Genomic DNA, 14,052 nt, shown 5'->3' on the forward strand with positions numbered 1-14,052 from the left:
TTCTGTATCACAAAAATGTCATCTGGAAATACATAAATTATAAAACGATTTCTTCCACAATATTTGTGGTAAATTACACTGAGATACAACTGTACCACGAAAATGTTTGCTTTAAAGGACAAGTTCACCTTCATAAACATAAGGATTGAGAATATGTAGCAATATTAGTAGAACACATCATTGAAAGTTTGAGGAAAATCAGACAATCCGTTCAAAAGTTATGAATTTTTGAAGTTTTTGTGCAGTAACCGCTGGATGAGAAGACTACTGCAGTGTATGAATAACTTAGATGTCACATGCGTACAACAATATAAAGGAAAATATAAAGAGAATTTCACAAAATGCCATCTTTTGACAAAAGTACACATTCCCCTGACTCGTTACCGACAAATGTTATGGGTAATATTATTCCCCCTGCCTTTAGAAAGAGGCAAGTCAAGAGCTCTTTTATTATGCGAAAAAAGTGAAATATGTTGAATTTTCTTTTACATTTTCTTTATACTGTTGTACGCATATGACTCACAAGCTGTAGTAGTCTCCTCATCCAGCGGTTCCAACACAAAAATTTTAAAAATTCATAACTTTTGCATCGATTGTCCAATTTTCCTCAAACTTTCACTGATGTGCTCTACTAATATTGTTGCATTCTCTCAATCCTTATGTTTATGAAGGTGAACTTGTCCTTTAAATAACAACTGCTGAGGAAGGTGGCTACAGCATACAGGCACATTTCAATAGGGGGGTTGGGCTGCAGCCCACTCATTTTTTTTTTTTTTTGCTCTTCAGAAAAAGAAACAAAAACTCTGCAAAAAAATTCAAAACAAACTCAAGCCCCCAAACCCAATTGGCCCTAAGCCCCCTAAATTTAACAGATTTAATAGGAAACATTCTATGGCCCCTTGGTTGGTGATTTGTTTCCTTCAAACTGTTGCCAGCCCCTTCTCAGCCATACAACAGTCTCTCCACCCAGGGAGGCACCTACCTGCTCCATCATAGCATGGAGCTGTTTAGAAGAAGAATTGAGCCCAATAACATGGGTCCAGGATCCCAAATCTATTGTGACACAGGTGGAAAAAAAAGGGTGGGCTGTATTCGTATTACAGCAAAGAGCATGAAGGTCAAGGTGGGCAACTCTCCTCTTGCTATGACATTAGAGATAGATTCTCACCCCGTGTTCACATTGGTCCCCGCGACGCGGGGAAAGTCCCGAGCTGTGGGACTTTCTCCTCCAAAACCATAATGTGAACGCTCGCTGGGACTTGTCCCCTCGTCCCCGCGAAGCAAGTCGGGTACGGGGACAAGATTTGGAGGGGAGAGTGACCTTGGGGCGCAATTGATAGCGTCCAGCTGTGGTCATCAAATGTGCGCATGCGCTATGCCTGGATTCAAGTGGCAGAGCTCGCTCCAAGCCCCAAAATGCCCCCACAGCTCGGGGACAGATGAGATACCAATGTGAACGGTCAGTCGTAAAAAAGATAAGATCTCTTGTAGCTGTCCCCGCGTCGCGGGGACCAATGTGAACGCGGGGTCAGAGACACAGACTCTGTTCTTTAATACCCTGAACACCTCCTTAACTGGCAGCTCAGTTCTTTTACCCCATCCCCACCCACCCACCCCCCCCCCAAAAAAAAGTGGTGTTGTGGCTCAAATGTAAATGCTGTGTATACATGTACACTGTGTAGGGCCTACATATGACCCAACAAAAAATTTGAATAAAATATAATAGACATTTAAGTGTCGTTGGTTATGAATGCATCTGACATGTACAAATCTGTGTCAAGAATATCACACTTTTACAACTTACCAACGATCTTTCTAAAATAAGCAACATTATGTTGAGATGACTCTTGACTTAACTATATAATTATGTGACTCTGCAACAAAAAACAAAACAAAAACAGAGTCACTAGACAAGTGCTGATTTTTAGTTAAGGGCAGATTTTAAAAGAGCAGACTCTATGCTTTAAATGATGTACTTGAATAACTCCATACAAATGGACTTTCCTAACCTATCTAAATCATGGGAAGAAAATACACACTCTGGAAAAGAGTCAACTGAGAAAAGAGGCTTTGAGTTTCAGAGTCTATTCAAGTGTCTACGTGGTAATCTTACCATGGACCTACAACGAAAAGGTTCATGATCTTACCAAGCTGGGCCCTGTGCAAAGGGGTGGGGGGGGGGGGGGGGGACAGGATGCGGAACACCATAGCAACCACAATGAAAGCAGCTTAAAGGTACTGTTTACCTTTGGGAGCAGTGATTTAAAAAATGTTCCAGTTATCACATATAATGCATATGTATAGGTCAGTTGTATCACAAAACATCCTGCCACACAAAAATTTTGCAATAAAGCCACAAATATTTAAGGAGGTACACTTGTATCACTATTTTCCTCATTAAAACATAACTGTAGACGGTTTAGTCTTGAAACAATTTTATCAAAAATGTTGTTTACATTCTAATACTTAATATTGATGATCGAAATTTTTACACTGGTTGTTTCTATTCTTAACTCACATTTTAGAACTATGTTGAAACACTAAAGCTGGGTTTTTGTGTCATCTGCAAATAGTACATTGTAAATAATGCCTTTAGACTAAAATTCTGCACTCTATACTTGGCACATTCTATTCATGACTACTACTAACTTTCAAAGCAGTAGCATTATCTTTGTACAAGTGTTTAGAGTTGAGAGAAGAGTGTGTAAAGGTTTTAATGAAATGATAAGGGCCTTTAAAATGTTTTTAATCACACTATTCTACTGAAGTGTGTTCTAGAAAACAGCAAAAACAAACAAAACAAAACCCAATTCCCTATTTCTTCAATGATATCTCACTTTAGAGATCTACGTAGAAGAATTACTCTTTCAGAAACTATAAGAACATAAATACTAACTAGATTAACCCATTTCATGTACAATAGTACAAATGTATTTTGAGTCCTTACGTAAACTCCGAGCTTGCAACTTTTTGGGGGTTTTGTGATTAACATACATTACATAAAGGTCCTGGGTAAATTGTCATCGCTCAAATTCTAAACTTGAGCTAATTCAATCCTAGAAGAAAAAAAAAAGGTTTAATGGCAAAACAATGAAAGAATTTAAGATTTTCAGCTGATTTAAAATTAACAGTAACAAAGGATTGTCAGTAAAAGTCTACTTTCAAGCTATTAGCAGAATATTTGCAATTATTACAACAGGGCAATTTACTCAAATAGCAGCATACAAGGGAATACTTGTCAATTTCAATTTCTTTCTCACAATTTTCAGAATTTATCACAAGCACTGATTTTCACTGTCTAGATTTCATTTCTTCAAGTTGTTTTTTTTTTATTAATGTTAAACAGGGTATGATACATGAGAGATAGTCACAGTACTGCTTTGTAAAGCTCATATACCTACATTACTGTAGACCTACAATGTATGTCTACACTAAGTGTATGATGTAAATAACCCTGATATCTTGACTATGACATGTCGTATTAAGGTGCACATCAACTACGAAGTTTTCCTTCCATCAGCTGAGATGAAGTTCTGGAAGGCATGATTTGAAAAACAGATGTCCTCTGGCATGTGGCCTCATGGTCTGTTTAGACCTACTTCTACTCCTCTCTTTTCCTTGTCCTCCCACCACATGCTCATCTCTTTTACCTTCCAAAGATTTCTCATAGCTTCATTGATTGCATTCACAGCGAAGTCTTGCAAGTCCCCCCAAAACTAGTGCTCAGACTTGTGGGCAACAATGGAGTTTGTGTACCCTTGACCAAGCACTGATCTTTCAATGAGATCGGAAACCACTGCTTCTCCAATGACGGCTCTCTGCATCTGTCACAACACTGGAAAGGGCTGCACCATCATGAAAGCTAATGGCTGTCAGAAAATTTGATTATGGTGCATCTAGACAGTCTTGAAGAGTAGGGTCAGAGGGTTAAGTTCTATGACATGATAAGTACAGCAGCACAGCATGAAGCAGAACAGAGAGCATGGGACAGCCCAGCACAAGTCATGTTTTCCCAACTTCACAAAACTTTCATTTCTGGCTTGTTACTTGCTCCCATGAAGGATTTCCATTTAAAGAACTATCATTCAATTTTCCACTCTACTATCCTGGTAATGTCCAGCAAATTCTCAACCAAAGAGAATTTGTGCACAATGCATTTATGGTACTGTAAAAGTGGATAATTTTCATGAGACTAACTTTTCCCGCTCAGCCGGGTAAGATGAGTTTCGCATGTTTTTAATTGCACGGAATCAAGACATCAACTACTGTAACATGTGGCAAGCAAATAAATTTGCATGCTTTTATTTTTGCGCTGAACAAGAGTACTATGCTAGCACTGATTCTCATTTAGGCCTATACATCAATCAGATTTGTCTATACGCCATTTCTGCGAAATTTCTGCAAAATTCTGCATTTCGTACGTGAATGCATGATATATATCATAGCACAGCCCTACCAGCTCACAGGACACCGCAGTCTTAAATGCTATACACATATTGATCCTTGGATCTGTGTATAGTGACGCTATCTTAATTCCTATGACAGCCTGTGCCACAGAACTCTCCATGTGGCTTTCAGATTATCACTGTCACATACTCACATTGCTAGATCTGGCATAATTTTTGAACTGAAATACAAAATGAAGGCATTAACATTGTTAGGTGAACTCTTATTTCTTGCCTCCCATTTAGTCCCATATAGTTTTATCATACCACTTTACACTACCCTACGTACCCTTGCTAGCTGAATATGCACAGATGCACATACTTACAGTCAAACAAGCATTAGGCAAGGAATGGTACCAGTATGAGTGGAGGGACAAGAAAGTTGCCCTTTTTGAACATTCATAGTCATACAGTGTATGAACATCTAGAATTTGAATTACCAGTACCAGTAACTGCTATAATTAATTATATGGGACTGAAGATGTCAATCCACTATGACAGGGAATTGTTCATTCTACTATTAATTACCCGGTACTCTCTTTGCAGTGGCACAGGCCTTCTTGTACCATTCTACTAAATTAACAAAAAAATAAAGCGATAGATCACTCTACTAATGATCTCAAAATTGAAATGATAGATAAATAAACACTTAATAAACGCCAATAGCCTTGTTCACACACATTTGAATTATTTTGCCATTGAGAAAAGAGGTGTGAATTACGTTGTACTTCACATCCTGGTCATCACACATTCACAGTTGTTTCATGAAAAAGGTTGAACAACTAGACACCTGGTTCCAATGTTGCCATCTATTTCGTATTGATCAATGATGACTTCATTTTATCCATGATTGCTTTGCCACTGTCCAGGCATTGATACACTCTGTATGACCATAGCTGTAACATTTTTTTTTTTTTTTTTTTTTTTTTTTTTAACACAGGTTTCAAATTCAGTGTGCCAAGTGCATGCAAATTGCAATATAGCCTAGATAGTAGATTCTATATCAGAATGGGAATCCAGTAGACGATGGGAAATACACTAAACTACAGACTACCGGGTACAGTATTAAACTCAGCTCAGCTGGGCTGTGGAAACCATGTTCAGTATCGATCTCATAAAATACTAGTAGGGTAGTAGCTCCATAATGGAGAAACTACAAATTGTAGTACAGCAAAACCAACACAACTCTGTAATACTAATAATGGTTCTAAAATTTAAACAGTTAATTTAATTTACATTGATTTTACTTAAGGCCAAGTAAAAAAAGAAACCAGTTTCTCGTCCTCGCGCGCATCGATTTTGGCCGCCGCATCGATTTTTTTACTATTTACTATTTTCAAAATGGCGCTGAAAATACCAAGAAATTCATAATTCTCGTCCCAGCCCGCTCCCCGCCCGCATCGATTTTCAGTTGCCGCATCGACTTTTTTGATATTTACTATTTTTTCGGCCGCCGAAAAAAAAAAAGATCGACAATTCACCTACCAATCGTGACGTCTCATTTCTAATTTTTACGCCTTGCGTCCTCTACTTAGCTGTAGACTGTAGTACAGCTGTAGCTTCTGTGTGTAGTGCGTATGTAATAACGCATGCATTTCACACTGCGAGCTCGGCCGATCGGCAAGAAGGAATGACCCACAAAGCAGTCGAACTGCACTGTAGTTGGATGGGCGGCGCGGCGGGCCGGCCTACTGGGCTGTGATGTACAGCGCACTCGGTACGTCGTGAACGCGATAGCGGCAACATTTTTGCTTTGCGAACAATCGCTGTTATTCCACGCATATTTCGCGCGTTGTTCGTATTTTTCCCTGTTTCTGATATTTTAAGCGGGTGAATTGTACTGTACAAATGCTTGTGAGGATTGTACGGTATCGAGTTTGTATACATTTTCATGTCATTGTGACTATGTGCATGTGTGTGCAGTGTCGGAAGGTACGGTGCCAGCAGGGAGGTCCACACCTCCCTGGTGCCAGTGCAGTGGCCGTGCCGCACCGTATATCAGCAAAGTGTGCGTGTTTTGTAGCTGTCCAGGGTCCCCATCCCCTGGTCTGTCACGGCGATACATTCTATTTTGCAGAGAAAATGAATGCGCTTTCCAGCAAATGTAGAATTATTAAATGGGTGTATCTACAAAATAAATAACTTTTCCACGGATTCTGGTTTGTCTCGTATTTCTGCGGGATACTTTTCTTCACGATGTAAATTCACGGACACAGCCGTGAGTGGTATCATCTGTAGTGTGTACTGTTATACAATCATTCATCCAAATAATGAGTGATTATCAAATGTCTTTATAGAACATGAAGAAACATCTTTAAACGTTTAATGCTAGAATGCCATATCAGTATCATTTTGACATCCATCTGCAATTGTACAAGCCAGTTTCCAGTTGAATGTGCTACAATTGTACTGTGAAGAACTGCAGATATACATACCAGCTGTGTGGACACAAAAAGTCACAAACACCAATAAATAAAGATAGTGTTTTGAATATCATGGAATTTATTTCAGTCGTACATTTGTTGAAAGACATGTTTTATACCTGTTTCAATTAATAGCACAATACATCAGAATTGCAAGTACACTGGTATCAGAAAAGCCATTACAACACTAAATACCAGTATTAAGATGGTCATTTTCCCTTGACATCTGTAGTGGAAAGAAAAAGCAAATGTATTTCTGCATGCATGAAGTTTCATTTCAAGTATGGCACATATATCTATTTGTTTGAAAATGCACAGAGTGCAGGCAAGACGTACACTTGGGACCTGGTCTCATAACACAGCTACCAGAGTGATGTTTCATTTCATAAATTGAATATAGGAAATTGTAAAGCCCTCTCTCGTTACCTTTCTCAGAATTACCGGACGAGAAACACATATTACTTTCATTTTGACGATCCTTGAAAAAATAGTAAGATATCAAATAGTAAGGACCTCCCTCATCGCCTTGCTCAAAAAACCCGGACGAGAAACTACTAGTACTTTCTTTTTTTACTTGGCCTAATCAAAAATAGCTTTTCGATTCAGTAATATTCTCATTTCTATTCTTAGGCCAGATATATCAAGAGACAACTGAGACATCTTGTATGGAAGGTCTAGAGTGGGATGCACCACGTTTTCCAAAACTTAAAACGTTTTCCGAAAGAAGAGAAGATCAAAACAAGTCTGAGTTTTCGACGCAAAATAACGCCTACGCAATAAAAGTTCTAAGGCCAGCGGGACCCCGGCGTACCAGAGCAGCGCGCCAGTACTTACTCAATGCCAGACGAACTTGAAGACTCAGGCGGCGGCGACTCAGTGGTGGCAATCGTGCCTGCGTCTGTTCCTCTCGACGCGAGCAAAGATGCCAGGATCACTAGAATCGGCCCGAAAATACGCGCCATGCTGACACGTTCACACGTGGAGCACCTCTGATCCTCTGCCAGTTCCTCACTTGTCAGAATTCAGTGAAAATAGCGCTACTGACAATTTTCTATACCTCAACTTTGTGGAAATGGTGGGTTTCCTGTCTTCAATGTCGTAACTGTAATCCCTAACCCTTCACTTCATCACAATTTGACAGTTTGGCCGGATGGCCAGATAACACACGCTAGCTGTACTCAGGATCTACTTAGGAAAGTTGGCGTGGAGCGGCAGCGTGCACTGATATGATGGAAACGCAACGGAGGATGTATTTCTCCTTTCCCACCGTAGGCCCGCATATCCGCATCAGCTGGCAGTCAGATTTCAATGTGTGTAATCGCGCGTGTCTTGGACCGTAGCGATGATTGGTCATTGCAGCCAGCGTGTGTCAACTGTGTGATATGATTGGTCAGTTATGAAAAGACGTAACTTGTGTCGTGAAAAGTTACAAAACTTTTATATTTCGTTCGGTCGAGTGAACACCGAGTTGTCGAGGCGAGGCGTACATCTTCTTTATTATTCCACTACTGTAGCGTCATGAATTGTTGACGCCTTCTGAACAAACGATGATGGAACATGGATTTAGCCAACATTTCACATAATTCCTAAACTTCTGAATTAAAAGCCCGATTTTCATCAAACTGTATTCTGTATTCGTCTTACTTGAATTCCAACACAAAAGGGTTCTAATGTTGGGTGGAAATTTCCCTTTATTTGTTCAAGTTCAAGCAGTGGCGTATCGGGGGGGGGGGGGGGGGGGGCAAATGGGGCACGTGCCCCGGGCGCCACTCCTTGGGGGCGCCAAAGACGAAGAAACGGAAGAAAAAAAAAACGAAGAAGAAGAAGAAAAAACCAAAAAACCTCGCCCGGACGGGGGGGGGGGGGCAGAAAACCAAATCAAACAAGATAAAAACAAAACATGATGATGACGAGGACAAAATGACAATGTTTATTGTGTTCACACAAGAATTCCATGTTTTGTAAGCTGAAATACAAAAATTTTCGGCTCGCTCGCTGCGCTCACTCACCAAAGTTTATATGAAAAAAGAAGAAGATAAGAACAAAACGTGATGATGACGCGGACAAAATGACAGTGTCTATTGTGTTCACACATGTCATTTACTGTATATTTAGCAGGCAAAAAATGTCACACGGAGCAGCGGCTGCAATTTCATTCGTTCTGAAGCGATCGCCGATTGGATCAAAAGAGGGCGCCAACGGTTTCGAACATACGGGGGAGGGGGCGCAAAAAACAACAACAAATCAAACAACATAAGAACAAAACGTAATGATGACGCGGAAATATACAAATTTCGGCTCACTCGCTCGTACTACTAGTAATTTAGAGTATTTTTTCAAGTCCTCAGTTTGTTGGTATAAATCGTTATCTATAAGGCCGTCACTATATCTTGATTAGAATTGTAAGATTAATAAGCAAAAAATGACAAGAATTCCATGTTTTGTAAGCTGAAATACAAAAATGTTCGGCTCGCTCGCTGTGCTCGCTCGCCAAAATTTATCCAAAAAAAAAAAAGAGAGATAAGAACAAAACGTGATGATGACGCGGAAATATACAAATTTCGGCTCACTCGCGCGTAATAATTTAGAGTATTTTTTCAAGTCCTCAGTTTGTTGGTATAAATCGTTATCTATAAGGCCGTCACTATATCTTGATTAGAATTGTAAGATTACTAAGCAAAAAATGACAAGAATTCCATGTTTTGCAAGCTGAAATACAAAAAATATCGGCTCGCTCGCCAAAATTTATCTAAATTTATTACATTGAAATCACTCTCAAAAGACCCCTTTTAAGTGCTTTAAAAAGCATATCATGTGGACTTTTTTAAAGTCCCTACCGGGATGGGGTTGGGGTTGAACACTTTTTCAGAAATTAGGGGCGCAATTTTCGCGCTTGCCCCGGGCGCCGTTTTCCCTAGATACGCCACTGAGTTCAAGTGCAAGTTTATTTCATATTTCCACTTTCTCAGTGATGGGATTACAAAATGATTGAAAGTAAAACAAGAGTACAAAATGTATACAACCATATCTTATGTTTTTTTCGCGCTTGCCCCGGGCGCCGTTTTCCCTAGATCTGAGTTAGTGCAAGTTTATTTCATATTTCCACTTTCTCAGTGATGGGATTACAAAATGATTGAAAGTAAAACAAGAGTTCAAAAATAAACCATATCTTATGTTTGGAAAAGAAAGAAAGAAAAAAAAAACATTAAACACAAATGTAAATGGTCATTATCATATCACAAGTCAATGTCAGAAATATAATGGAGCCTACATAAAAGCAATGATGCTTGTAAAATCTGTAGGTTCCCGAATTCATAGGCGTGAAATTATACGGAGAAAGGACATGTTTATCTTGACCAACTTAAATTGTACCAGTGCAAAATCAATATTGTCTTACCAATCCCTTGTCCATCGTCATTTACATTTCCTCAATCAAACAATACTTTCTTTTTCTATTTCCCTCTGACTTTCTTTCCAGATTTTAGTCATTCGCCCATTTTCTTTCACATCTGTCTTTATGTCTTTATTTTTGTGTGTAGTTGTTTTATGCCTTCAAAATAAGCTTTGTTCATTTCTGTTCAGTTAAGTTCAGTTAAATTCATTTTCATATTTCCAGTCGTTTTTCCCAAAGAGACAAAATAATTCACTCACACAGACAAGAATACATAATGTATACTGCCATGTCTTTTGATTGCACCAAATAAAGAACATACTGTATAAAAAAGTTAACAGTCATATCATGGTATAAAGGTGTCTCAAAGGGTGCTGTTCTTTATTCCAAAGGTTCGTTATTCCGAAGGTTTGTTAATCCGAAACACAAAAATTTCCTATACCTAGAGGTTCGTTAATCCGAAAATGAAAAAAAAAAGGTTCGCTATTCCGAAGGCTCGTCTATCCGAAAATGAAATAGGGTTCGTTACTCCGAAGGTTCGTTAATCCGAAAATGAAATAGGGTTCGCTATTCCAAAGGCTCGTCTATCCGAAAATGAAATAGGGTTCGTTACTCCGAAGGTTCGTTAATCCGAAAATGAAATAGGGTTCGTTATTCCGAAGGTTCGTTGATCCGAAGTGATATAGGGTCCGTAACGAACCTTCGGAACAACGAGCTTTGTTTCATTTTCGGATAAACGAACCTTCGGAATAACGAACCTTATTTCATTTTCGGATTAATGAACCTTCGGAATAACAAACCCTATTTCATTTTCGGATTCACGAACCTTCGAAATAACGAATCTTCAGAATAACGAACCTTCGGACTAAAGAACCTTTGGAATAACGAACCTTCGGAATAACGAGTTGTAACCATCTCAAAAAGTAAAATGACAGAAATATAACCCAAGGGACATTACTACGTTTTTCAAAATGAGAGGCTGACTTTATGGGAACAGGGACGTCCATTCGTTTTCAGGATGGAAGGAGGGGGGATATTTTGAGACTATTTCCCTCCCAAAATCGCCCGATAAGCAAGCACACACGCGCGCACACAAACAGACACACACGCTGTCACACCTACACACATGCACACGCTACACACATGCACACACACACACACACACACACACACACACATACACACACACACACACACACACACACACACAAAGATCACACCCTCTGTATTCTGCAAAAACAGTAGCTGTATATATATATACTTTTGCAACAACCAATAAGGCGGTGTGGGGAGGTCCCCCCCCCCCCCCCCGTTGTGCCTGCTCTGTGACGGTGCCTTCATTATAAAATTTAGCTTGTAAAACTGTAAGTCCCAAATGCGAATGTCTTGACCAACTAAAATTATTCCGATATTTATTGATTGACTGTTCTTTATTCAAGAAAATGTTTAACATACATAACCAGGTCAATTATCCATTTAGATAATTGCAGGTATACATCGAAGTTACAAATCACAATTTTAAGAACATACAATACGAATGACATTCGTGAAATATCAATGCGTCGATATCAACTATGATATTTAATACTAACAATCATTATAATAATCATATCAATTCTATATAAACCAAAAATATATATCGGACATAAATGGAAACTTTGTACTCCGGACGGACCAATAAGCGGTCAATGTTCTGCATTTTTTTTTTTCACTGAAATTGATTTATTCAAAATCAAAAACTTCATTAATTTCCCACTGAGAAAATATCCTTGGTCCTAAAAACTGATGTGGGCCTGCTTTCAATAAATCTACTTCTGAAATTATAACACAGGATGTTACACCTATAGAATACACTACAAATTAACAGACTTCAGCATTTTGCAGGCTTTTGGGAAAGACGCAGACCCATGGACTGGCAGTGGGAGTTGAGTTCTGATATGTTTCAATTTGTTGGGTTTGTTTTATCAAATCATTGATTTGATGAAAAGTGAAGGTTTCTCCATGCCTATTTAGATCGATGGAGCACTATCCCTTTTACATTTAAGGTGAATGCTGTTCTTGTAGCTCTCAACTCATGAGCATTAATCTGGTAAGAGTATATGGTATTGAGCAAAAGATGGCGCTATTTCTTATCAAACACCAACTGAATGGTTCTATTGAACAAGACAGCTCGTGCTTGCCTGGCTTTGCTGTTGCAGCTATTATACTTCTAATGATGGAAAGAAAAATGACGCCGTGCCCTGCTTGCCAGTGGACTTTGTATTGACCTTGAATCATAACAGTTCCTGGAAAAAGTAAGAATTCTTTCTTGTTCACCTTTAAAAAACTTGGATAAACATCTAAATGTATATGAAATTAGAATATTACATATGGGAGATGATATTATTAAAATTAATTGCTACACTTTCCCATTTTAATGGTACACCATAATGATTTCAAGCTTTCTTTGTTGACTGACATCGAACCGGATGGTTGTTTATTATAATTGTTGTGACATAACTTATTTCACTTTTTACTGATTCACACTATTATAGCAGTCATATTTCATATAAGTTTTCTAAATAAAGCGATGTGTAAGAAATTGCTGCCCACTCCCCCCCCCTCAAAAAAAAAACCCACACGCAACAACAACAGTTTTCATGTACTTTGTAGCTTCTTTTGAATCACTGTGACTATGATATGATTTTTATCGTATGGAATATCGAAAAGTAGTACGTATTTTTGTTCACAATGCATCACATTTATTCATTTTGTTTATCCAGTGACTACCCACAAAGTTGCCATTTGCATCAAAATTATGGAACGGCTACACAGGGGCGTCTTGGATTGTCACCTCATTACATTCACTGACATTATCATGCATTGTACTTTATGCCTACACAGTCAGTTATCGAAAATCTTTAATGAAAAAAAAAATGATTTGTCATAAAAAGGCGACGTACGGTGACATTTCCTTGGCCGACAGAAGCGTCAGAAGGATTAGAAGATTATGACTACTTTACAGGATGCACAATGCCTTCGTCAAGTGAAATCAATTAGACAAAGCAATTAAATTATGCTTGAATTTAGGACCGAAAACAAAAAGTGCATGTCTATAATTTTCATGAACCACAAGTTTAAGTAGAACAACAATATCATCTCTGATTTATAGAAACGCCCAAAGTTGAAAATAATCAAAATACTTGTCCTTTGTGGATTTTCATGATCCTTGCCGATGTTAGAACATGGAGCTAAGAAGAAGGAAGTTAATGGAATATGAAAACTGTGAGTGTGCTACCGTAATTACAAAGGGTAGCAGAACACAGAAACAATTTGGCCCCGAACACTACCTGGATTTCCTCCCATTTTCAGCTGCAAAAAATGGACCAATGAATCCTAAATTAATTGCAAATTTCGCGAGGAGCCAACATTCGCGAAAGGAAAATACACTCGGAAGGTTTTTTTCTACAACATTCGTGTACAGAATGCCAGTGGCAGTTCGCGAAAGTTCCATGCCGCGCAGAAGGCTATCGGCTCAAATTTGCGAAAGTTTCATGCCTCGAATTTTTCTGGTTTTACAGTTAGTAACACTGTATTTATGTATCTGAAGGAGCATGGCAACAGAGAGAGGCTAAGATTTGTTGTAAATTTATTCACTTTCAAGGAACTGAAAGCATGAACCTAATTACGCATGCAATGATCAACAAAGAATTTGAGATATGGAGGTAGCTGAATTCATTACCGATTTATAAATAGCAAAATACTATTAAGGTGCCACAATATATATGATATTTCTATTCCCATGCAGTTCAGG

At 38.7% G+C, this 14,052-nt stretch overlaps 1 protein-coding gene across 1 annotated transcript in view; it reads right to left on the reverse strand.

The window, feature by feature from the left end:
* The window catches only part of LOC139738187 (ovostatin-like), a 91,993-nt gene extending 83,971 nt beyond the window's left edge, over positions 1-8,022 (reverse strand). Inside the window, exon 1 of the mRNA XM_071648846.1 lies at positions 7,703-8,022. Coding sequence (XP_071504947.1) covers positions 7,703-7,830 — 128 coding nt within the window. The 5' untranslated portion in view covers positions 7,831-8,022. The remainder of the gene's footprint in view (positions 1-7,702) is intronic.
* Between the last annotated feature and the right edge of the window lie 6,030 nt (positions 8,023-14,052).

This window comes from Diadema antillarum, unplaced genomic scaffold (genome assembly GCF_040938485.1).
Source record: "Diadema antillarum isolate AM-2024a unplaced genomic scaffold, OU_Dant_1.0 seq00000728_RagTag, whole genome shotgun sequence".
Taxonomy (NCBI): Eukaryota; Metazoa; Echinodermata; class Echinoidea; order Diadematoida; family Diadematidae; genus Diadema; species Diadema antillarum.